Below are 26,670 nucleotides of genomic sequence, written 5' to 3' on the forward strand. Positions count from 1 at the left end.
CCCTGATATTCCGCCAGGCGTAGCTGGGCCATTGCTCTTCTTTCTTCCAACAAGTCGAGGTTGAGGAGCAGCTCTTCCTCATTTGCCGTAGGCTCGTAATGCTCTACTCTGTCAGATCGCATGCCGATCTCAACCGGGACTACAGCTTCGGAGCCGAAGGCCAGGGAGAACGGGGTCTCACCCGTCGATTCCCTTTGGGTGGTCCGGTACGACCATAGAACCTCCAGTAGCTCCTCGGCCCACCTGCCTTTCTTGGCGTCCAGTCTAAGTTTGATGCCTCGCTTAATGATCTTGTTGACTGCCTCCACCTGTCCATTTGCTTGCGGATGTGCGGGGGACGAGCTAAGGTGACTTATGCCAAGCTTGCTGCAAAAGTCTTTGAACTTGGCGTTGTCAAACTGCTTCTCATTGTCCGTCACAATGGCCTGCGGTATACCAAAGCGACATATGATATTTGTCCATACGAAGGACGTGACTCTGGATTCCGTTATGTGGGAGAGCGCCTCGGCCTTGGCCCACTTTGTGAAGTAATCCACAGCAACCACAGCGAACTTGGTCTGGCCCTTGCCCAAAGGGAAAGGACCAATGATATCTACCCCCCACTGCGCGAATGGCCACGGGGCTGAGATGGGGGTGAGCAGCTCGGGAGGTTGGTGGATTATGGTTCCGTAGCGTTGGCAATTGTCGCAAGTTCTAACGAACATCTTGGCGTCCTGGCTGAGGGTCGGCCAATAGTATCCTTGTCGGATTACTTTGGCTGACAGCGACCGGGCGCCTGAGTGATTGCCTCACACTCCTTCGTGGATTTCCCTGAGGACGTACAGGCCCTCTTCAGGGGTCAGGCATCTCAATAGAGGCAGGGAAAAGCCGCGTCGGTACAATGCTCCACCTCGGACCACGAATCGAGCTGCTCGCCTTGCCAACTTTATGCGCTCCTTGGGGTCTTGTGGTGAATTGCCCCTAATGAAGTCCGCAATCGGGTCCATCCATGAGGACTCTGGAGCACCGATCTCCATCAGATCTGGCTCTGAGATCGAGGGATTATCTAAGATCTCGACGGGGACCGACCTGGCCAGGTCGGTCTCGTACGCCGATGCTAACTTGGCCAAGGCGTCGGCATTAGAATTTTCTGCTCGGGGAACCCGGCTTACTTCGTAAGTTCGAAACTGGACGAGGTACGATCTGACCTTGCCCAAATACTTCTCCATTCGGGAGTCTTTGGCTTGGTACTCTTCCTTGATCTGGCTCACAACCAGCTGGGAGTCGCTGAAGACCTTAACACAAGAGGCCCCCAATGCTCTAGCGATTCGCAGGCCGGCAACAAATGCTTCATACTCAACCTCGTTGTTAGAAGTCCGGAAGCCGAATCGCAAGGCATACTCAAATCGCTCGCCTCCTGGTCCGAGCAAGAGGACCCCGACCCCGCACCCCTTCTCATTGGAGGATCTGTCGACATAAATTGTCCATGGTAAGTCGGACCCGCTCAGCTCGGAAGGTGGTGTGAGCTCGGCTACGAAATCTGCCGCTGCTTGTCCTTTCAACGCAGTTCTGGGTTCGAACTGGATGTCGTACTCACTTAGCTCCATTGCCCACTTCATCAGGCGTCCAGAAGCCTCTGGCTTATGGAAGATGTGTTTTAGGGGCAAGTTAGTGAGTACCACCACAGTATGGGCTTGGAAGTATGGTCTAAGCCGTCGGGCCGAGGTGACTAAAGGAAGAGCCAACTTTTCCATTTGAGGGTATCTGGTCTCGGCTTCGGTCATAGCCTTGCTTGTGTAGTAGACCAGGTTTTGCCGCGCTTCCTCTTGCCTGATTAGGGCCGAGCTGACGGCGCTGTTAGACACTACTAAGTACAATTGGAGCTTGTCCCCCGGCATGGGCTTGGCGAGCAAAGGTGTCGAACAGAGGTAGTTTTTCAACTGCTGAAATGCTTGCTCGCACTCCGCTGTCCATTCAAACGGCCCTTTCCTCCGTAGGACTTTGAAGAAAGGAAGGCACTTATCTGTCGATTTTGAAACAAATCGGTTCAGGGCCGCAATCCTGCCATTGAGGCACTGAAGCTGTTTCAGCGTCTTAGGTGCCTCCATCTCGAGCACGGCTTTAATCTTTTCGGGGTTGGCCTCGATTCCCTGGTTGTTCACCATGAAGCCAAGGAATTTTCCCGAAGAGACTCCAAAGGCACATTTAGCTGGGTTGAGCTTCATTTGATATACCCTCAGAACCTCGAAGGCTTCGGTCAGATCAGAGAGATGCGACTTAGACTGCTTGCTCTTGACAAGCATGTCGTCTACATACACTTCCATATTCCGGCCGATCTGCTTGGCGAACATTTTGTTCACCATTCTCTGGTAGGTCGCTCCTGCGTTCTTTAACCCGAAGGGCATGACCTTGTAACAGTACAGACCTTGGTCTGTTATGAATGCGGTATGACCTTGATCTGGGACATGCATCTTGATTTGGTTGTACCCAGAGTAGGCGTCCATGAAGGTGAGCAGTTCGTGCCCGGCTGTGGCGTCCACGAGCTGATCGATCATCGGCAGTGGGAAGCAATCTTTCGGGCATGCCTTATTTAAGTTCGTAAAATCCACGCATATTCTCCACTTTCCGTTAGATTTTTTAACTAATACAATATTGGAGAGCCACTCGGGATACGAAATTTCTCTTATGTATTCAGCTTTCAAAAGTTTGCTAACTTCCTCAACAATTACATCACTCCGCTCCTTGTTTATAGGTCTTCTTTTTTGCTTTACAGGTTGGAATGACGGATCTATGCTGAGGCGATGCGTCATAATTTTCGGGTCAATGCCAGGCATATCCTCATGGGACCACGCGAAGACGTCCGAGTTGGATCTGAGGAAGTGGATTAGTTCCTCTCTGTCGGTGGCCCCCAGCTTGGTTCCTATGCTTACTTACTTCTCGGGACTAAGCAGAGGAACAAGCTCGAGCTCCTCAGTGGGTGCGGCAAACTCCCTCCTCGACAGGTCGGCCTCGAACTCGAGCGTCCCATCCCTACTGGTGAGAGTTTCAAGGGCGCAGACCGATGAGCCTTTGAGTGCAGAGGCATAGCACTCCCTTGAAGCGGTCTGTTCTCCTCGGACCGTGCCCACGCCATTGAGGGTGGAATACTTCAAAACTTGATGAAGTGTCGAGGGAATGGCCCGAAATGAGTGGATGATGGGTCTCCCAAAGATGGCGTTATAGGCCGATCTACCGTCAATCACCACGAACTCGGCCATTTGGGTGACCCGAGTTTGGTCCTGCCCGAGCGTGACCGGCAAGTCGATGCAACCCTCTGGGACGACTGATTCTCCGGAGAACCCAACCAGCGGTGTCGGGCTTTTCTTCAATTGCGACCTCGTCCATCCCAGGGCGAGGTAGGTCGGTAAGGACAGGATGTTAGCAGATGCGCCTCCGTCTACCAGCACCCTCCTGACCACCACATGATCAACCAAGGGAACGATCACAAGTGCATCATTGTGGGGCAGGTGAACCTCCTCCAAGTCCGTCGAAGGTGATTGAGCAGGTCGGCCTCTGCTCCCTAATGATGCACACCTCGCGCCTGGCTGCACGAGCTAACTCCTTTCTTTTATGTCCGGATTGACCCCCACTTGGCCCTCCGAAAATGGTATTGATGACCGCAGGTCGGTCAGTGCGCCGGGGCGGCGTCCTCGAACGCTTCCGCTCTTCCTTTTTATCTGCCGAGCTGGTCCTGGGCTGTCCCACAAATTTCTTGAAGTAGCCATCTTGAATTAGATCCTCAATTTGGTGCTTCAACTCCCAGCAGTCTGACGTGTTATGGCCGTGCTCCCGATGAAAGCGACAATACTTGTCCTTGCTGCGCCTCTCCGGGGCTCCCCGAAGCTTCTCAGGACGTTTGAGTAGTTTTTCCATTTTAGATTCCTCGATGTTCGTTAGGATCTCGGAAATTGGAATCGTGGTCGGGGTGAAGCGTTCGTAAGGTCGGCTCCTGGTAAGTCCGTTCTCCGCCCTCCGATACTCAGCTCGGCCGCTGGAAAAGTATCCCTTGTCCTTGGACTTGGGATCTGCCTTTTCTATATCTTTTCCACTTCTGCCCCGGCCGATCTTTAGTTCTGGTCGGCCGGTTTTGGTTCGGAGGAGCTCCTGTCCATCGATGACTTTCTTCGCTTTCTGAAGCACCTCGGCGAAGGTGGCCGGGGCCTCCTCTCCAAGTTTCACCGTGAGGGCCTCGTCGGCTAGACCGGTGAGAAAATAGCACATGGCTGAGTCATCGGAGCAGTGTGCGACCTTCAACTGCTCCTCCTGGAATCTGGTGACATATTCTCGCAGCGTCTCACCCTCCTTCTGTCTGATGGTGGCGAGATGGGTCGCTGTCTTTTTGTCATAATGCCGAGAAGAGAATTGGGCGAGGAACTCCCTTCTCAGCTGAGAGTAGGTCGAGATCGACCTGGTTGACAGTCTCCGATACCACAATCGCGCGCTGCCAGTAAGCGCGATCTGAAAGGCGCGGCATTTGATTGCGTCTGATGCCGCTTGGAAATCCATGAGGCCTTCAAAGACCTCAACATAATCCTTGGGGTCTTTCGACCCATCATAAGGTTTCACAGTAGGAGCTTTGAACTTCGGAGGGATCGATGCTTCCAAAACGTTCGAGGTGAAGGGCGATTCTCCCAAGTCGCCATCCTTAAATGCTCACATTTAGCCTTTAAGGCCTCCACCTGAGCGTCGAGCTGGCCCCTCAGCTGGTCGAACTCCTCTCTTGTAATCATTCCTGCAGGAGTTACTGGGTTGCGAGAGGATTCGGCCTGCTGGTTGGAGCTCCTGTGTGAGTGGGATGATGACTGTCCTTTTCGGAGAGATGAACCTCTCTTTCTGTTGAGGTGTTCACGAAGATCTCCTCTCTGGCGAGTGTGCCCCTCGCTCTCGTTGTCTTTGGGATGTTCCTCCTCGACTGGGCCGAGGTGGGAACCCCTTTGCTCGCGCATGTCAATGCGCGTTATTCGATTTTCAGATCGGGACCCTGCGCCTGCAGCTAGTATCATCTCGTTATACATTTCCTCCATGGACCGCATTTGTGTGCGCATTGCCTCCATTTCTCTCTGGAGTGCGTCAAAGTTCTCACTTGGTGGAGCCGGGGCTGGACCCCGGGCGCCCTTCTTAGAGGTCCCACCTCGGCCACGAGTGGCCTTGGATGTCCTTGGGTGCGCAGGTGGTAGGACAGACGCGATGATTCGTGCCGACCTGCGGAGGGGTTCTGTTGCTAGGCCGTCGTGACCTTGCCCCTCTACCACTGCTGCTCCGTCCTCCCTCTGGTGGGCATTGCTGGCAACTAGAGTCCTCCGATCTGCCGTATTGGTCGAGTTTGCTGGTTGAACCATTTTCGCCCGCGTATTGGTTTAAAAGGATTGGGATGACTTAGATTGTCTTCCCCACAGACGACGCCAAATGTTTATGCAAGGATATATACAACAGTGTATTTCAGATTGCAGCTCGAACTCGGCCTCCGGACCGATCTGAATACTTGGGCGGACCTGCACAAAAAGGTGAGCACTCCGACGATCAAGTCAGTACAGGTCGGATTCCTAGTTTAGTTCGAGGTCAGAAATCATCGTACCTGATCGTGGAGTGAGGTCCTCTACTTATGGGTGGTAGTCCCGCTAATCTCGCGACGGTTACACCCGGCAATCTCGGGACCGTCGGTTACACCCGGTAATCCCGGGACCGACGGTTACACCCGATAATCGCGCCGCTGACAGTAGCTCACATCGGCCCCTACCGAGCTTCCCGGTAGGTCGGACCTCGGCCAGGTTCACCTCGGCCCTCATACTTAGCATCTGTCAACGCTAGTGGTGGTGATCTCGGCGGTCCGAGCTGGGCATGACTCATGAGTCATCTTGGAGCACCAATAGGGGTCCTCCATGTGTCCAGGGTATTCTCTTCCCCAAACAGGTGTATTAACTAGTTAAGCTATACTTAATTTTACTCATACCGATTATATCTCACAGATATGTCATTTCCTTTTTACGATTTTTATTTATGTACACTAAAATTTTAATCTTAGTACACCTTCATAAATATTTTTACATTAGGAACTAAATCTTTACTCTTAAGGAAGTTCTACTCATCTAAATAACTAGCCTAGGGTAATCATTACTATTCTAAAGATCAATCATTCGATTTCTACTCTGCAATTATGTTTAAAAAATGATGTTTGTTGGAGGACAAAATACGACCTACTACGTAAAAAAAGATGATCTCACTTGACTTTTTTCCAAATAACATCAAGAAATGTAAAATGGTGAGTTATGAAGCTCAACTAGAGTAATTCTAAGATAAGTCAAACGACATTGATCCTCTAGAAAACTAATTCCGAGGTATCTTACACAAACGTTTGTAATCATACAACTAATTTTTGAAACAATCGTAATAGATCGGAGAAGTGGAATAATCTACTCCCTCTCTTTTATAAGTAGACATACATTCATTTTACATGTATGCAATTTTGATTCTTCATATTCAAAATTAGATTCGACTGTTATTAAATCGAAGTATTTGAGTGTTTGTTCCGGATCCAGATTTAGATATAAACAAATGTTGATTAAAAACATGGGAGAAAAAAGGGACTATAGGAGGGGGGGAATGGGTGTTGTTTTTTGGCGGTGATGTTCCAATTCCAACACAAAATGGAGACTTAAAACCTTAGGGCGCTGCCGCTTTCGATACCTTTGTCGGGACTCTCACACTCAGACACTGACCATTTCCCACTCCTCGATGCGCACCTTACCCCAACCCCACGCCTCCCTCCATCCCCCTCCACGTTTCCCAAATCTCCCATTTATGGCTTCCCCAATTCAAACCCACTGTTGTTAGGAACAGGACCATGGAATCACAACCATTTCAATGGCGGTTCAACCATTAAAAGCCTTTGGGGGCTGCCCCAGCTTCAACTTGCCTTGCCGCCCATCAGAACAAAAGAAGAGAAAAGAGAAAAGACACCGCATCCACAAGTGGGGGACAGCAAAAGAAGAGCCATCACTGTGATCAAATCTTATCGTACGCCTGCCCTGCCCTCCTCCTCCTTCTTTTACCCTCTACCCCGCAGAAACAGAGCAGCGCCACCGCCAGAAACTGGAACCACTAATTTCTCTGACTCTTGCAGTACATAATAAGCAAACTCATAGGTACAACTTCTCTCTTCTGCCCCCACATTCTTGCCTTTCTCCTCTTTATTTGATTCGATCCATTGTCGTTTTTGTGGGGTTCTGGAGAAAACCCATGTTGCTATTCTCTGTTTTTATTACACTGTTTGATTTGGATCTTCCGAGTAATTAAAGGGGTTTTGATTTTCGGGTCATTTGTTCTATTGCAGCAATCGATCTGGTTCTGGGGCGAAGCCAAGAGGAAAAGAAAGTAGATTAATCGCTTAGTCGTTTTTCTCTTGTCGTTATTCATTTAGAGAGAGAAAAGGGGGTGGTGGAATAAAGGTTAAACATGATATAGAAACTTCTCTCCCACCCATTGGATTCCTCTTTTCAGTTCCTGTGTATATATTTGCGTTGAGGGTTTTCTTCTTTTTTTCTGGGGTTTAAGAAGAAGAACATATCGAGGAAAAGAATGGCGAATCGATGGTGGGCTGAAAATATACCCACTGCCACAGATAGCAGTACCAGTAACCCTTATTCGACTCCATTAAAGCAATCCTTGGAAGTTACCGATGAGGAGAACAACTCTGGCAGCCATGAGAGGGGCGAACCAGGCTCCAGCTCCAGCACGCGCCGCCCACGTGGCCGTCCGCCGGGATCCAAGAACAAGCCCAAACCGCCGGTGGTGGTCACGAAGGAGAGTCCCGATGCCCTCCGGAGCCACGTCTTGGAGATCGCCAGCGGCAGCGATATCGTCGACAGCATCTCTAGTTTCGCCCAGCGCCGCCAGCGTGGGGTTTCCGTCCTCGCCGGAAGTGGGCTTGTCGCCAATGTCACTCTCCGACACCCGGCGGCGCCTGGCGGCGTTATTACGCTGCCGGGACAGTTTGATGTTTTGTCTCTCTCTGGTGCGTTTCTGCCGGCGCCTGCTCCGTCGGGGGCCACTGGGTTGACGATCTACTTGGCCGGCGGGCAAGGGCAGGTCGTCGGTGGCATTGTAGTCGGTGCACTCGTCGCGGCGGGTCCGGTTATTGTCATGGCCGCTACGTTTACAAATGCTACATTCGAGCGGCTGCCACTTGAGGATGAGGATGCGGCCGCCGGCGACAAGTCTGGAACTAGCCAGAACTCCACGTCTCAGAGCATGGGGGAGCAGCCGCCGCCGCCGCCGATGGCGGTTTACAATGTGCCTCCGAATTTGGTGCCAAATGGTCAGGTTTCTTCACATGATGTGTTCTGGAACCCTCCTCGAGCCCCACCACCATTTTAACAGAGAAAACTAGAGAAAGAGAGAGAGAGAGAGAGAAGAGAATGGTAGTTTTTGTTTGAAGTTTTGAACTGAACCCTTTCTTTTACCTGAAAAAACATCTTGTCAAATTATCTATGTAAGCATATATATCAAGTGTAGCTGTTAGCATTTTGTTTGTTTATATTTTGTTTTTGTTTTTCCTTCTTTTCTCTTGTTGAAACTCATTTCTCTTTAGGAATGTTATGTTGTGTTATGGAAAATGGTAATAACAATATATGATCATATGGGACTCTTCTTTCTATATATATATTTATACATATCATTCCCTCTAATTCTCTTCTTTGTCAGAATCAATGAATCTATAATGGTGTAGGTGAAGAAGTGGAATGATGTGAGTTTTTATGGTGCCACAGTATTCTTTGGATGATCAGGTACTTCCCTTGACAATATTTGCATTTTATTTTCACAATTATTATTTCAGTCTCATTTTTTTATTTCATAGTTATGATGGTTTTAAGGAACGTTAATCTAATTTTTAAAGGGGGCGTTGGTCGTGCGAGTTTGAACTTTAGTGATGAGAATTTAGAGTACATGTTTTTCTACCATTGAAATATTTAGAGCATGCTATCTTCGTCAACTTAGACATCTATAACCTGCTTGTTATGGGAGTTTGAACTTTAGTGATGAGAATTCAGAGTTCATGTTCTTCTACCATTGAAATATTTAGAGCGTGCTATCTTCATCAACTTAAGACATCTACAACCCATTCTTATACACGCCTATGAGACGTTCTAGTCTTGAAGTTTCCAATTCGAGACCACATATATTCTCAAAATATTGGAACTTGCAAAACAAACTCCTTCTAAAGGATCTGTAACGATGGATGAAATGTCATTTAGCTTTGGGTTAGACGATGTTTGGTTTCAATGGTAAAGTTGATAAGATTTTTAGGTGAATGCATAAAATGACGATAGTGATAGGTTTGATTTGGTTATCTATGTGGGCTTTTGCCAAATTTATGTTGAATTTTCTCAACTACTCCCCTCCCCACACTTGTATATAAATTGTTGTTTAAATGTTATGTACTGCTACCTATAAATCACTATAATTCTCATTACACTGATAATTAAGCATAATTCTCTAGGTGATGAACAGTTTATATGGTTTTGATGTTTGATGAATACTTTATCAACATGAATATTAAGAAACGTCTACGGTAACATTGTATATAATGATTAAAATGGAATGTGTATAGTCATTCTGACTATTATGCAATATAGTTCGTGTATGAGATAGATATATCTAGAGCCAGAAGTTAGCTGGCGGTTGCTTAGTAGACAAGGTGGTATGTCGAATCATTGATATGATTAATACATTAAATTCATTTTTGTTAAAGTTTTCATTTTATCATCATAAACTTGACTATTTGTCAAAGATAACGGCCAGTGAATGGACATCGAATTCCGTGCTAGGGAAAGTTTCAAGGTGGTAGTTCTTAGGGTTGAAAAGCATGCCCGTAGATGGTGAGAAGTTTTTTCCCTTAAAAGTTATCTGTTGAGACTTGAAATTCTAGATGTTTGTTGTAGATATTGAATTTGAGTTCAACCAAAACTGAATCTTCTAATGATAGTTGAATTGTCACAAATCATGTATTGGATGTAGGAGAAACATATTACTAATGCGATGTTCGAAGAGTATAATTCGAGGTTAATTAGGCTGATAATCTTGATTGTTTTGGAAGTTGATATAGTTCTATCCGAGTATAGCATGCTTGCTTTGTACCAATGAGTACTTGCACTGATCGGTTCTTGAGTTTGAAGGGTGTAGGGAGATGAGACCTCTTGCTTTTTGATTGATGGATTCGAATGGCATCGACATTTATGAAATGTACTCACTGCAGTGAAAATGATTGATTTTGGCTTGATTCTCTCTTACGAGTGAAATATCAAATACCAATATGAATTTTCCACTTCCCCTATATAACTAGGCATATTTTCAGGATATCTGTGACTGTATACCCCAGTTTTCCTTCTCTTATTTTGGTCGATTTCACCATTTGTCTGCTGGGAATACCATCGATGTCGAAAGAAAGGCGTGAATGAGAAATATTACCTATGCCAAAAAGTTGCATAACCCTTTATATTTCTGCAAATGGTTTGGAAGAGCTTGTTGGTAACATGTTTAACTTTGACGAGAAACTAGGAACGAAACAAGGGCAGCGACCGGGTTGGGATGTCGGGGTCCTCCGACACCACCAGTGAGGCTGTGGTGCTGCTATTCATGGTTGTGGTTAGAGTTAAAATTTGCATCCAATTAATGCTATGTCATGGAGAATCTAATTCTTATGATGTCTCATCTCTCATCCTGCCTTGTCTATGATTTCCAAACTGTTTTGCAAACTGAAATCACTTAAAACAATCAAGAAAATTGAACAAAAGAACAATCGTCTTCCTTGGTGGTAGAACATGACTTGTTCAACTCGAGACGATTCGTTGAATGCCGTTGTTTGTTGTTTTTAAAATCATAAGTTTGTTCACTAATTCCTTTTTTATATTTTAAGTTTTCTACGTGCTATCGAAATACTACAATTTTTAATACAATACTATTTCTAAGTATATTTAGAGCTTTAAAAATATTTTTGATTGCCAACTTGAATGTAGTTTATTTTATTTGGTTAAGACACTAGTCTTAAATTTTTTGTACTAAAAAAAATACTGTTTTATCAAGTAAGTTGATATTTAGGTAATTTTTTTAAGTATTGAATTCACAACTTTTTAATTGGAGATAGATGTTACAACGAGTTGAGTTATACTCATGTTATTTTTAGAAGGTACGTTAATTTATTTTGTATGATCCTCGTACATTGATTAGGTAAATTATAGAACCTTCCTCCTATTCAATAATATTCTCTTCAATGGAACTTATAAAATAGAACCTCACCTATGAGGTCCCCAATAGGGTTTGGCAAGTTAATCATTTTTGGTGGAGCCTTTTGAACAATAAACTAGAGGGAGGGAGTGATTGTAAAAATATATATATATATGTTTTTTTTTCGGCTGTGGAAAAATGGGTGCATGGCCTTTGTTATCCCATTAGAATGGGAGGTGGGCCTTCACAGTGGTGATCATGATGCTAATTAGCCCACCTAAATCTCTCCTTTGTAATTATAATAATATAATGTATGAGAACTTGTAACCATGTTCAAAGTAATTTTTTTTCTTTTTTTTTAGGTGGGGTAGGAGGTTTCAAACTCCTGACTTCTTGGTTAGAGATAGGTGCTGAGCTACACTCAGTGTTGGCAAGTCCAAAGTAATTTTATTGGGAGTGAAAATTTGAACTCAGAAGAGATGATACATTGATGTTTTAACGTATTGAACTATACTTACGTTTAAATAGATATTAGCATTTTCTAACTAGTTTATGTTTGAGGTTGATACAGTGCTTTTCAAAAAGTTATAAATATCTAAAAATGTTTTTTGAGAAAGCCATTCGTAGGTGTTTTACGAGTATTTTCTTTAGCTCCTACAAACTTCGATACTTTTTTTTTATTGACTTCTTTGCACATATTGTTCGCAATCACTATTTTGCACATCTCACTAAATCCTTTTTGCACATTTTCTTTACTTACACGCTTCTTTCACTAATATCTTTTTTTAATTAATTTCCTCCTTTTACTTTCTTTCTGCAAACACTCTCTCATTAATTATATATAACATCTCTCTCTACACATTTTTTCTCCCTTATTTTGTATTGTAGTTTAAATTGTATTTGTATTAGTCTTTTGTTAATTCTATACAAATAATAATTATTTTTAAATCAGAAATTCTTTTGAAAAAAAGTTCAAAAAGTACAAATCATATGCAAACAAAACGATTACAATCAGTAAGAACTTCTACTGATTTTCTAATATATTTTTAGTGGCTAAAATTTTTATTTAAATCCCAAAAATCACATTGGGTAAGAATTTCTACTGATTAGTGATGGCAGGCAAGAAAAAAAGACAGCTCAAAAGAGCTAATATTTCATTCAGTAGTCATTATTGAATTACCCACTTGTCATTCCTGTCATAGCCTTAAAAAGCACTAAAATTTACATGCTTTAAAAGAAAATCTTCAACATAAAATTACAAAAACCCTTTGCTAAAAACCAAATAACTTATCCTTATATCTCTTAAAGTTATCAACTTTAATTTGTTGACCAATATTCATCTTCCATGCCAACGGCCAACTACAAAATTTCAATCTCTTAGCTTATTCTTCACCAAAACTAACTACCATGGATAAGAAGCAAAGTTCTCCATAGCATTTGGGTTACACCCAAAATACCCATTTTCTTCCCCTAAGCAACACAATGGAGATATCATCTGAGCATCGTTTTGGCCACGATGATCAAAAGTTTGGTGAGGCAGTTGAGAAAATAGATGATTTTGATAATCATCTGTGTTCATCACAAAATCACTCAGCTGCTGCGAGACTTGGAGCTCTATAAACGGATTCTCGGTCGTTGCAACGGTGTCGGTTGCAGTGGTGAAGTTGGCTATTTGGCTCCCGAGAATTTCTATCTCCTCTTGCAAGCTTGCAACCTGCGAGAAGGAGATTCGATGGAGTTGTTAAAGTGGGAAGAGTGTTAAGAATATGAATAAAAAAGTGAACTTGTTGTAGTCCATCAACGTAGGTTTTAGGTTTGGAGGTGGGTTTAACCTGATATAATAGAAAATATTGTGTTTGAACACCGATATGTTATTGTCAAGGATCTCAAGTTAAAAAGATTAAATATAACAAAAATGGTTTATAATATTATAAGTGCGTTACTCCTGTTATTGTGAATTGATTTTGAGATTGAACCTCATAAATAATATTGATAATATCAAAGCCTAAAAGCTCAAACGAGTATTCGATCAAAAAAAGAGACCCGACCAAGATTGGTGAACCCAAAAGAGCAACATCTTGAAAAGGTATGTTATAAAGGATCCCACGCTGAAAAGATAAGGGGCCTTAACAAAAGTTAATATTATAACCAGGCTACTCTTTTTATTGCCAATTGATTTTGAGATAAAATTAATTATTTCTAGGTTAAGTAACGATTTAACATGAATCTATATTTGAAATGAGTGCGATGTTATTTTTTTTCTTATTTACTATTGATAATCACTCATTGGATATTGCACCCACTATTTTCTAAGATCGCGAATAGGAGGGGTAAGAATATGAATGAAAAATCAAATTTATCCTAATCTATTAGCTTAAACTTTTAGGGTTTTGGAACAACCTCTTGCTGCAATGCGAAGATGTGAGCAATGCAGCCATAGGTGGGATCTCGCATTCGCTCAAGAGCTTCATAAGCAACAGTAATGGCAGCGTGGCTTCGATTGTGCACAGGGAGGTGTAAGAGAAGCTTCGAAACATTACTTGCACCAAACACTTTGTGAACAGCTGCAAAATGGGAAGTGGCTTCTTCATAGCTGAAGAAAGGAGCAAAAACACATTGATCACTGCATTTTCGCCTTAGAAATTTGCAGGCACCACAAGAAGAAAAAGAAGAAGAAGAGTAGGCAAACCCTGTCATTATAGGTCACAATTATAAGATTTCCTTTAAGCACAAGTCAAGTTTGATAAGATTAAAGAAGATCAAGAAAAATTGGCCTTTATAACTCATCATTTTGCATTATGGGTTTTTTCTCTTTTACCTTTTTTTTGGTGGGTAGGGTTCTTTTTGATCTATTCAAAAGGCAGAAGCACTTTTAGGTAAAGTTTGTGTGTTTTTTTAGGGGGGTCTCCTTGGTGGGCTACAATGTCAGTCTCATATTGGGGTAAGGGCTTTCCCAATTTGTGCCTTAAAAGAGCCTATTTTTCGAAAGATTCTTCATGGAAAATTATGAGACTTAAAACTAATTAGTCGTCATTTCTTATCTCATGATCATGGGGCTCAAAGAGCCTATTTGGATGTGATCAAGTGTTTGATTTCAGCTAATTCAATTAGCATGTAAAGGCTCATATTTGGATTTTTCATATAATGAGAACTTGATTTTGTGGAAAAGAATTTGGTGAGAGACTTGGATGAGTTATTCCTTTGGTTTAAGGAAACATAAGTTTTAATTAAAAAGATGACGGAGTTTAGTTAGGGTTAAGGTACACTCAATATCATGGAGTGAGAGATAATTGTCAAATTTTAGTTCGGAGAGATTAATGAAACAAATATCGGGCTAATGATCAAAACCTACACGACCTCGAAGAAGATAGAGATATTTTGACCACTAAAGGCCTCATTTGATAACTATTTATTTGCTTTTAGTTTTTTAAAGTTATGCTTGTTTGCTTACAATTTTCTTAGTATATTTTCACCTTTCTCAAGAAGAAATTTACATTCTTAGCCAAATTTAAGCAAAAATAAGCTTTTGAAAATTGTTTTTTTAGTCTCTCAGGGGATAGCGCAATCACAAGCGCTTGGGGTCTTGAGGTACCACACCTATGTACCTTGAGGTCTAAAGTCTGAGCCTTGCACTGGTCACAATATTGCTCGGTCCAAGGTAGGTTACCTTGGTTGTAAGGACCCATTAGCATAAGGCATACAACATCGATCATGAGAAATAGAAAAAATTACTTTTTTTATTTTCGAAGAAATATTAAAAAGTATATATATAACAAAACTAAAAAAATACCGAAGGTAGTGTTTAAGAAGCTTAATTTTCATTCAAAAACAAAATTATTATCAAAGATGTCTAAACTAATTTTGTTTTGACTTTAAACTTATTGATTTTGTTATTTATTAGTTTAAACGATAAACTTTGCAAAAATAATTCAAAATTCTAATTGATAAACTAATGAATATCTTAATACATATGCATAATGATAACTAAAAAACAAGAAATATTCAAGATTTTGGTTGAACAAACCCTAATGCCTTTTCCTTTTAAATCTCTGTCGGCAACGACTCAAAACAAATGTTGAAACAAGGAAGAACAAGAAACTGTCATTTTATGTTTTCAAAGTATATATTGTCCTTTTCCTAATTTTGTCCCAAAATAAAGTCTATCTCAATTACTTCACCTTGAGCATCAAATACTCTCTATTCATATTTTGTATAGTCATAAATATTTGTTTTTAGATATTTAAGATTTTTTTAATAAATAAATGATAAGTATGGAAGTTCGAACCTTAAAACTAAAGGGAATGAATAGATGTCAATTACAGCTAAATCTATGATCATATCGACTTAAATGATCAAATCTTTTTATTTTTTATTTTTTGCCACTTAAATGATCAAGTTTATAGTCAAGCAATTATTAGACTTTATAATTAGCCTTATATTTAGAGTCACCAAATTTGGTAACATCTTTATTTATTTATTTTGCTATTATTTTTAGTTTTCAGAAACTTGATATGCAATAATTTTTATAATATTTTCGTTCCCATTCTTATTTATCATTTTTAATATATGTATATCCTAAAATTGCGTAGAACAAAAATCATTTTATTCCTTGACTATTAATATTTTGTAAATTTGTTAAATATAATACTATACAAGGCACATGTAATTTTACGTTCGGTGTACCAATGAGAGTAAATAAGATGTTTATATATATATGTATATATAATGCATCTTTAAGTTTTAGGTCTCCAAATTGATTGAGATTTTTGTATATATAAAATTTAAAGAATAAAACAAAATACTTACAAGTTTATAGAGTAAAATAAATTTTTTTTATTATTATCTAGGAGTCGGTTGTGCGCATTGTCTTCATACCCACCTAAGACCTCAAGATTATTTTTTGAGACCCCAAACCATCCAGAATATCTGGGGGACCAAAATAAATTTTAATTAAATCCTTCATTTTTTTTTTCCATTTTTCCTAAAAAGAAGCTAAATATACCATTAATTCGTCTTTCATCTGTTAAAATTCTAAATTCTTCGATATATGTAGAGAAAAAATATATTATAATCAACTAGGTCCCTCCATTAAAAAAAATGTCAACAAAATCCAACCCTTGTTCGAGAAGAAAAAGGAGCCCCTTCTTGAGCAAAATCCAAATTGGCAACCCCATTTTTGATAATTTATTATTATAATGGTTTTGAGTCAAAATCAAGAGATGGGTTGGTGCATTTCGGCTAACAAAAACAAACTCTTCGTTTTTTGTGCAAAAAGTAAAAAAGAACACAAAGCGTAGGGCTTGGAATTTGGACATAGATTTGCATGAGTCGTGGTAGTTATTTGTCTGCATAAGTTAATTCTCTATAATTATCCTTAATTATTAGAGTTATTTAATTAATTATGGATTATGGTTTCATATTTTAATCCTAAAACCTAATGGGGTTTGGCTGTTGGCCACTTAATTATGGGTGTTAGTGGTAAAACAACCCCTTCTTTTTGTCTTCCCAATGCAAAACAAAAGGCTTCAAGCAGCATAAGCAACAGTTATTAGCAATAAAAAAGCACAAAACTTTCTTCTAGAGAGATCAAAATTATATTAAATAAAACCATAAACTTTCTTCAAGAAATCAGAGAGATGCAAGATATTGTTGCAGTATTGTGAGTTTAAATGTTATTTTAAGATAAAACATTTGTCGTAGCTGTATTTCTTTTTTTTAATAATTAAGAACTCAAATGTTTTGATTAAAATAATTATCGCTTTAGTTGGCTAAGACTATTATTTACAATTTGCCTATTTATGCAAGTTTTGTATCTTCAATTTTAGATGAAAAATTTATAAATATTTTTTCTCTCATTTATTTGTCTTACAAAGAGATGACGATAATATAAAAACATAAACTTTTTTCTAAACGAGAGGCATGGAGATTTAGTTACAATGAAAACATGAGCATCAATCTTTTGCTAATTAGTATTACATCTTTACAAAGTAAGTTTGTCACTAACTAGAGTAGTACTATCCGCTAAAATTTGTTCCTCTTAAAAACTTATTTATCTTGGTGAACCTAAAATTTTTGTTGCATACAGATACCAGAGATGAAATAAAGATATATACTTTTTTCTTTCCTCGAGAGGAGAGATAGGGAGTTGCAACAAAAATATGAGCTCGTGATAAGACTAGAAATTTTTGCTGCCCATCATTAAATTTTCTAACGGTAGGATTTTCTTTTTTTTTCTTCAAAATATGGATAAAGCTTAAGTTTTTAGTGGTAGGTAAGTATCCTCCAACTTACTATCCTTGACAGATATTTATTCTATTTTCTCTCTCTTTTTTCGTACATTCATAAATTTGTCTTATCTATTCGTAGGCACCTAAGTTTTTTTCAAAACTTGTCCCACTAACTAGGCCAATCTCTTGGGTGAAATGTCTCGAGGGTAACTTAAAATATTATACTTTTTGAGGGGTGAGGCATAACTTTGTGTCAATTCTGAGCTTTTGGTTGTGCAATGAAATGCATGCATGGGCATGGGAATAATTCAAATTAAGGATATTGGTGGAGGGTTGGCTTATTGGTTTTCGAGTTTAACGATGAAATTAAGTGTCTTTTTTGTGTATCATCATGTGCATATTCCCTCACACTTTTTTTTCTTCTTTCTTTTCCAATTTTTAATTACTAATGTTTGTCTGTTTGTTTGGTTTGGCCAGTTTTAGCAATATGGTTTTTATTGTGCTTTGTAAATTCTTTTCCAATTGTTTAAGCTGTCAATCAAACAAACAAGTTGGCACTGGCAAGAGAATGGAAAAAGTAAAAAAGACAGACAAACTGGCTCTTGATTTGATTGATGCAATATATTACTTTCCATTTTTGTTTGGTTTTGAACTTGGCCATTTTGTTTGTGGAACCTATTCTGTTTTTGAAATGACATTGTTCTGATTAATTTGGTATTATTTGATGTAATGGTATACACATAGCTAGGCTATATTAAATGTATGAATTTAGTTAGTTTATTGTTGATCTAATTAGTTTTGTTAAATCTCTAGAATATTTATGTGTTTTTCTTGGACATCATCTTTTTTTTTTTTAACTAAATATGTTTGCTTTGGACGTGGCAAAGAAAGTCAAATTAACGATTACATACCTGCACTCATAGCTCCCATCATCATACATATGACATTGGGTTCGAATACAAGACCTCTCACTCTAATACTATATTAAGGATGAATAAAACACTACTAAATCAAAAAACTCAAGCGGATGGATTTGGTAAATTTAATTGATTTATGAGTATCTCAACCATATGCTGTTGCAGCAAAAATAAAATCCCTTTGAAAAAAAAAGGTTGATGATAAAGAGTGAAATTTGGAGAGTAGGGTTTTTTAGTGACAAAATAGAAACCGGAGAGTGTGATTGGCCTAAAAAAAGTTACAGTTTTTAGGTTTTTTAAGTCACGTGTAACGTTCTTAATTCAACTTATTTATTATTTCTTGTTTCTAATCTTACGTCTCTCGCTAGCACACAACTTTTTTTTTTTTAACAACAAATGAGGATGGGAATTCAAACTTACCTCTCATTTAGAAACGAGTGTCAATTACGACTGAGCTAACCTTAGGTTAGCCAGACAAAACTTGATTAGTTATTATAAAATTGGAAATCACAATAATATTATCCATGTATATATATAGTAGTTTTGATCAAGTAAATGTTTTGGCACCCTTTTTAAAGGGTTTATAGGAAGACTAAAATTATTTTTCTTTTCAAATAGAAAATTGGTAGTATATGAATAAAATTTTAAAGAGTTGTAAATTAAAAGTATTTTTAACTAATTATTAAAAATTTCAATAATTGAAACTAGATCGAGAAATTCTAAAACCATGTAAAAATCACTTTTATATACTTTTTATTTATTAATATTTATACAAAATGATTCACTTAAAAACATTTTTTCTAACCACATCTCAGACTCACTCTAAGTTAATTAAATTCTAGTAATTAGGACTTAGTAAAGTGCAAATCAGTGCAAATTCAAGTTTCGATCTAAATAATTTACTAAGTATTTTCAATATAACTCACGCATTCGTGTCCAAATTAGTGCAAACAGTCAGTTTATTTCCATAAGCTAGCCAATGGGTACGAGAAATTTAGAATATATCTAGTATTTCATCCATCAATCATCCTGTACAGATTATATGGTTTAAAGACCATATTTCCATGGACTTGATCCTCCCAAACACAGCACTACTATTATTTCCGATAAATATGATGTCATCAAAATGGCAAATAACGATCATCTTCTTTCTGTCTGTACAAAATAATGTTCTATGTCAATTATAGTTCAATAAAAGATCGAAGTTCGAACCTCTAACTTTTATACAGATAAATAACGCAACTTTTATATAGATAAATAACGTCTTAATTACTAGTTTATTTATGCCCACGTCTACCATTTTTTTACGAAAATACGAAACAGAGAGTAAAAATATATTTAGCCATAAATTTCAAGAGTTTTTTTTTTAATTTTTTTTATCATTTTCATTGGGCTTTTCTCGGGCTTGGAAGCCTTACTTTTTAAAAGCCCAATAGGCTATCATCTCAAGGTTTTTTTTTTCTCCTCGAGCCACGTGTCTCTTTCTTTGGTCCATCACTCTCTCTGGAGCACATGTAACTTTTGAGTACTAAAAAAACACAAAATTAAGGTTATTAGTGTTTTTAGATATATGTTTGATAGTAGATTTGTAAATTAAAACTCAATTTAAATTTAAATTATTTAAAGTATTTAGTAATATATTTGTAAACTAATAATAGTACCCACTAATATTTAGGTGAATCTAAAATACTATTAATAATTTATTAACATATATGTTATAAATTTTGTAAAATTGTTATTTTGCAATATTATATAAGTGATAGTATATTATATTTTACATGTTTAATTTTAACAAAAATGAAATGAATGTCGAAGTGAACATATAGCGGTAATTGACATATATATATCTTCAACCAAAAGAGGTTGTGAGTTCGATCACCCACCCCATAGTGTGCTAAAAAATTAATAAATAAAGAAAACAAAAATAAAACGAGTTTAGAACATCAAATAATATACTTATCAAAGTTTTTATCTTTTTAATATAATTTTGTATTTTAAAGTTTAAAATAAACAGTGAAAACAATATTATTTTCAAAAGGATCACATAATACAAAAATAGTTTTAAAAAACAAAGTTGACAAAAACATATTTACTCAATCAATTTAATCTTGAAAATAATAAACATATCAAAACAAACCCTAAATTCATCGGGGATAAAACCATGATTTTAAATATTCCTCAACATATCCATCGATATTTCCATCAATATCAATCAATATTCGACATTTCCATCGATATATTCATGTTTTCATGGGTTCGACATCGACATAAGGGGTAATTCAACATTTACATCAGAGTACAAGAAAATCGACAAAATATTACAAATATCAATAAAATATCACTAATATATTCATAATATTAAGATTAATTATTTTAACTAATTTAGAAATAGGAAAATGATTATTTGTTCATTTAAATATTTTTTACGATTCTTTTAATTTTTCTAACTTTTACTTAAATATCCATCAATATCGATATTTTATCAACATTTCCATGAAATTGAGGTCTTGACATTTACATAGACATTTAAAACCTCGAATAAAACACATATTACTCCCTCAATCATAGATGGTTTAATTATCCATCCTACCATGTTGAAGATAAATAATAATAATTTTACCCGCACATTTTTTTCTCTGTCTCATACAAATTAAATTCTCTCTCACATGCCCATTAATTTTCTCCCACCCCTCAACCTAATTTAGACCACTCATCCACATACCAATCATTTCTCTCCCTTTATTTCACCTCTCACTTATACTCCTAGTTTAGTGTGATGAAATTAAATTTCTAAAGTAGTAAGAAAGTGGGAAAAATAATTTCCATTTTGTACCCATTGTTAAATTTTTTATAACATTTTTACAAAGACATTTATGATATATTAATTCTTAAAATCATAGGTCATAGTCATGCGCATCGTGCCCTCGGTCCCAATGTGGGGCACAATTAAGGACTAAATCAAGCCAGTAATACATACGATCTAAAATAGTAGAGAGCGAAAAGAAAATGAAATGGAAATTCTGGATTTTGTTACGAAGAGGGAAGGCTGAAAATGAACCTATCCTTATCCCTCCTCTTAACCTCTCATCTGATGGGAAAAAACAAATACTTCAATAATTTTGTACATCCAAAATTTCAAAGCACCAATGGCCAATGGGCCTCTCACGTGAACTTGTGATTCAAATTCCTCTTTGGAAGCTCAATCTTCAGATCGGGACATCCTTATATTTTCGAATTTACATTTATTATTTAAAAATTACATCACTTTACCGAATGAAGAATATATTTTTTTTAGTATAATATGTGGGAGTGAGATTCGAACTATGCTTAGGATGTCACATGAATGTAGAATACTATAAATGAGTTAAATTTAGATCATATTTATGATGAAATATTAGTATCTATCTATTTGAGTTATAGTTTCAAATTGTTTTTATAATTCATAATGTAATATTTTTAAACACAATTATTGTTTAAAAACATTAATATTACTATCATCCCTTTGCCTGCGGGCTTCTTGATGAAGATTAATTCGGACGCTTCGATTACAGGGGATATATATGGAATTGGGGCCTTGATTTGCAATGATAGAAACGAAATTCAGGCGGCATTGGTTGATTTACACATGGTGGTATCTCTTCTCTGATGGCCAAAATCCTCGCGATTAGGTCGGAGGGTTTGCGACTGGCGCATTGCTTGGCAAGGAGAAGAAGCGTCCTGGGTGGACGATTACGTGAAGCATCTGGCCAAATCATTCAATGCTTGCGCTTTTAGGCATGCTGCAGAGAATCAAACAAAGTTGCTCATTGTTTATCAAAGAAATCTTTCATTATTGGAAATCCTAATTTGTGGTTGAACAATTTTCCTAATTGGCTTCTAAGCGTTGTTAAAGCGACTGTCAAAACTTGGTAGCCTTAATGGCGCACTAGTTCGGTTGAATGAAGTATTATTTAAAAAAAAAACACCATTATTGTTATTTAAATTATATCATACTAATAAGAAAATGAGAGCAAGTTTTTTTTTCTTATTTTCAAAGTACTATTTAACATATAACATCAAAATACTCCTTCCAAATCCAATCTAAAAATAGACAAATAAATTTTTAAAACTCCATCCTCTCTGTCTGTACTAATTAGTAAGAGTTTCCACTAACCTTCTTACCTAGTTTAATTGTATCGCGATCTAAATCTACTGTATTTAAATAGATAAGTGAATCTTACTCGTATTTTTTAACCACAAAATGTAAAGTTGGATTAAAAAAGCGGCAGAATTTTCACACGACGGGGTTGTGTAGGTTAAATTATTGGGTTTTTTTTAATCAAACTTTAGGAATTATGTTGTTTTTGTTTGGAGGAAAATGGACCAATGGGTGAGCTTGGTTGTGTGACAATGAAATGGCCATAATTTTTATGGAGAAGAAGGTCCCTTTAAAGCCAACCACTAGGGTCTTCTGAGGATCAACTAACAAGCCCTGTCCTGCTGCCACGTGTCCCTCCAGCCAATCTCAACTGTGTGGTTGTTGAGAATTGCAGAAACTCATGGTTAGGATATCATTTTTCAATGGCCTCAAAATCACCATATCCATTGCCTCTATAAAGTCACTGCCCACTGCCCACTGCCCTTTATCCTCCAATCATCCCTCTTCTCCAATCACCTTCCTCTCTGTGCTCTCCCTTCACACACCCACGAAAACCCGATGGCCGCCTCCGCCGCTACCGTCGGAGTCGTCAACCGAGCCCCGGTGAGTTCTTAACCTTCTTTTTATACTCGAATCGTAATTGGCCCTTTCTTTTTTTGTACGAAAGAGATAGTTCTGGATTTTCTTTACTCCGGTACTCAAAAGTTTAAGCTGTCAGACAATGTTTAATAAGTGACTATAAGAGAAAATTCACTGTAAAAATTTAATCTTTTATTTGTATTCTTAATTTTCACCCTGTTTATGGGCTTGAAAGTTAGCTTAAAGTTTAATAAGTGACTCCAGAGATAATTATATTAACTAAGAGTTTGAACAGAGTACCTCGATTTCTGAAATTTTAGTCTTTTATTCATATCTCTGACGTTTTGCGGTGTTGTTCTTTAGTTGAGCCTGAACGGCTCTGGCTCGACAACTTCAGTTCCAAGCTCGGTGTTCTTCGGTAGCAGCTTGAAGAAAGCGGTGAACTCGAGAATCGTCAACTCGAAAGCCTCCTCGGGCAGCTTCAAGGTGGTGGCGTCAGATGTTGATGAAGATCTCGAGAAGCAGACGTCGAAAGACAAGTGGAGAGGGCTCGCCTATGACACGTCCGACGACCAACAAGACATCACAAGAGGAAAGGGAATGGTGGACTCCCTCTTCCAGGCCCCCATGAATGATGGAACCCATTATGCTGTTATGAGCTCTTATGAATACCTCAGTACTGGACTTAAACAGTAAGTAGTCAAAATATCGACTATCAAAACACATACAGATTTTGAATTTGCATCCAACGAATTATTAATGCGGCCATATTTTATAATTTTTCCTCGATTTGATTGATAACCGCGGTTTGTACGGTTCATATATAGGTACAATCTGGACAACAACATGGATGGTTTCTACATTGCTCCTGCTTTTCTGGACAAGTTGGTCATTCACATTTCCAAGAACTTCATGACCCTCCCAAACATCAAGGTTTTAAATCCCTGCAGATTTAAAGAATTCAAGATGACTTTTAGAAAAATTGTGTTTTTAGATGAAATACTTCTTTTGTAAGTACTTTTGGAACTGTTTTATAAGTGTATTTTGAAAAATTGTGAAAAGTTCTTTTAATTGAGCTAAAAGCATTTTTTATCCTTTCAAAAATTATTCCAAACTCGCGTTACAAGAAAATTTTGAATTAGTGACAGGGGGAAAGTAAGGTTCAATTTGCCTTTTTTGGTTATTTAAAAAAATTATAAAAGAATTCCAAATTTTAAAACTTTCTTTCTAAATTTTGTCCCTCTGAAAATTTTCTTACTAATGGTGTATTTTGTTAGGTTCCTCTCATTTTGGGTATCTGGGGAGGCAAAGGACAAGGGAAATCCTTCCAATGTGAACTCGTATTTGCCAAGATGGGAATCAGGTGAGTGAATCGTGTTTTGAACTCGCGAGTTTTAAGCTTGTATAGTTGTCTAGAGTAGTTCCTTTACCAACACTAATTTTCTGGCGTTGTGTTACAGCCCCATCATGATGAGCGCCGGAGAATTGGAAAGTGGAAACGCCGGAGAGCCGGCGAAGCTGATCCGTCAGAGGTACCGTGAGGCGGCGGACATAATCAAGAAGGGGAAGATGTCCTGCCTCTTCATCAACGATCTCGACGCTGGTGCCGGTCGTCTCGGCGGCACCACGCAGTACACCGTCAACAACCAGATGGTCAACGCCACCCTCATGAACATCGCCGACAACCCCACCAACGTCCAGCTCCCCGGAATGTACAACAAGGAGGACAACCCCCGTGTTCCGATCATCGTCACTGGTAACGACTTCTCCACCCTCTACGCTCCCTTGATTCGTGACGGTCGTATGGAGAAGTTCTACTGGGCTCCGACCAGAGAAGATCGTATCGGTGTGTGCACAGGTATCTTCAGGACCGACAACGTCCCCGTTGAGGACATTGTCAAGCTGGTCGATACTTTCCCGGGACAATCCATTGGTAAGTCTCTTCTCACCCAAAATTTTAAGCTAATAAGTTAATTACGGTATCTTTAATCTTTTATTAATGTTCCCAACACTCCTCTTATATGTGCTCCTCATTTTTAAATGATATTACAAGAGCTTGAGCACAGGAACTTTACTAAACATGTTAGAAAATATAAGTACAACTCATTTATTGTAAGTCAGCAACATTTTTAAGAATTATATAGGATCCTATAACATCTATGAGTTATTTAAGAACTACATGACAACTCTAAAATTTCTCGTTAAACTGTAGTAAACCTAAAAGTAGAAGCTTGCAAGTCTATCTGACTTCTTGAAACAAACTTGCACACAGATTTCTTCGGTGCATTGAGGGCAAGAGTGTACGACGACGAAGTAAGGAATTGGATCGTCGGAGTCGGAGTGGAGGGCGTGGGGAAGAAGCTGGTGAACTCGAAAGAGCCACCACCGAAGTTCGAGCAGCCGAAGATGACCTTGGCGAAGCTGTTGGAGTATGGTAACATGCTGGTTCAAGAGCAAGAGAATGTGAAGAGGGTGCAGTTGGCAGACAAGTACTTGAATGAAGCTGCTCTTGGCAATGCCAATGAAGATGCCATTACCAGAGGAGCTTTCTAAAGCTTGAGTTCTGATCTGATCTGATCTGATTTGATGAAAATGAAGAAGATGGTGAGACTCAAGTTGTTGTGTTCATGATGCTGATCGGATTTGCCTGACCTATATATTTTCAGGCCTTTTTGTTCTTTCTTCTTTTGTGGAAGCAAATCACATATCAAAATAAAAATTATATTGTCACTTTGGTTTCTAAGTTTTTCTATTGTCCCATTTTGTAACTTTGTGTTTCAATGTGCATTGTGAAAAATGTTGATCCTAGCAATGTATTTTCCAAGTCAATGAATGAGCAAAATCCATGTTTTGCTTACCTAGCATGTGTTGGGAATCACCATTTGTCTCTTCAATGTCTACTTTTGGGAACAAAAGAATATTGATTAAAAGATAAAACTTAGATGCTCTCTCATTGTCACAAAAAAAAAACAATTAAGAGAAATGAACCTATAAACGAACCTTCCCCGTGACTTATAGGGCTTCCCTCTCTTTTTGATTCTTGATTCTTGAGAATAGTCGCTAACGCCGAAGAAATGAAATATAACCCAGGTATATCTTTTTGGTTAGAAGTTGAATTGATTATCAAAAGAAGCCATAAGCACCTAAGTTTTATCGATAAGTCTCTTTTACAAAAAAAAAAAAGTAAAATTACTTCATATTACTTTAAATGTTTAAATGTCATTTTGATCGTTATATTTTCAATTTTTGTTCATTTAAATCCATATACTTTCGAAAGATTTTGTTTGGTCCTTGTATTTCAAAAAATCAAAAAAGTGTATGTAAAACCCTTAATTTTATTTTTTTCTTATTTATTTCGATCATAATTTTAGTATGACACTTTACTCCTTAAATTTTTAAAATATATCATAAATTTTTATTAAAGAGAGTCCACTGTGAATAAAAATGTGTTAAAATTTTACAAATAGGACTAAAAATGATCACTTTTTTAAACGTAGTGAAACCAAAACAAACGTTTTAAAGATACACTAATTAAATGAACAAAAGTTAAAAGTATATAAGCCAAAATAAA

The 26,670-nt window shown here is 38.4% G+C and overlaps 3 protein-coding genes across 3 annotated transcripts; 2 read left to right on the forward strand and 1 right to left on the reverse strand.

Moving 5' to 3' along the window:
- Positions 1-6,678: 6,678 nt before the first annotated feature.
- Positions 6,679-8,675, forward strand: LOC111010159 (AT-hook motif nuclear-localized protein 15-like). Its single transcript, XM_088118107.1, has 2 exons — positions 6,679-7,160; positions 7,349-8,675. The coding sequence occupies exon 2, from the start codon at positions 7,594-7,596 to the stop codon at positions 8,389-8,391; it is 798 nt and encodes a 265-aa protein (XP_087974233.1). The 5' UTR covers positions 6,679-7,160; positions 7,349-7,593; the 3' UTR covers positions 8,392-8,675.
- Positions 8,676-12,422: 3,747 nt separating this feature from the next.
- On the reverse strand, positions 12,423-13,961 carry LBD33 (LOB domain-containing protein 33). Its single transcript, XM_022283500.2, has 2 exons — positions 13,639-13,961; positions 12,423-12,952 (listed from the first exon to the last, which is right to left on the reverse strand). Exons 1-2 carry the CDS (start codon positions 13,933-13,935, stop codon positions 12,641-12,643), a joined length of 609 nt encoding a protein of 202 aa, XP_022139192.1. The 5' UTR covers positions 13,936-13,961; the 3' UTR covers positions 12,423-12,640.
- Positions 13,962-22,961: 9,000 nt separating this feature from the next.
- Positions 22,962-25,956, forward strand: LOC111009965 (ribulose bisphosphate carboxylase/oxygenase activase, chloroplastic). Its single transcript, XM_022283207.2, has 6 exons — positions 22,962-23,123; positions 23,463-23,791; positions 23,927-24,032; positions 24,377-24,462; positions 24,560-25,032; positions 25,372-25,956. Exons 1-6 carry the CDS (start codon positions 23,079-23,081, stop codon positions 25,650-25,652), a joined length of 1,320 nt encoding a protein of 439 aa, XP_022138899.1. The 5' UTR covers positions 22,962-23,078; the 3' UTR covers positions 25,653-25,956.
- Positions 25,957-26,670: the final 714 nt, after the last annotated feature.

The sequence above is a fragment of the Momordica charantia genome (genome assembly GCF_013281855.1).
Source record: "Momordica charantia cultivar OHB3-1 chromosome 9 unlocalized genomic scaffold, Mcharantia_2.0 BLBB01000009.1, whole genome shotgun sequence".
Lineage (NCBI taxonomy): Eukaryota > Viridiplantae > Streptophyta > Magnoliopsida > Cucurbitales > Cucurbitaceae > Momordica > Momordica charantia.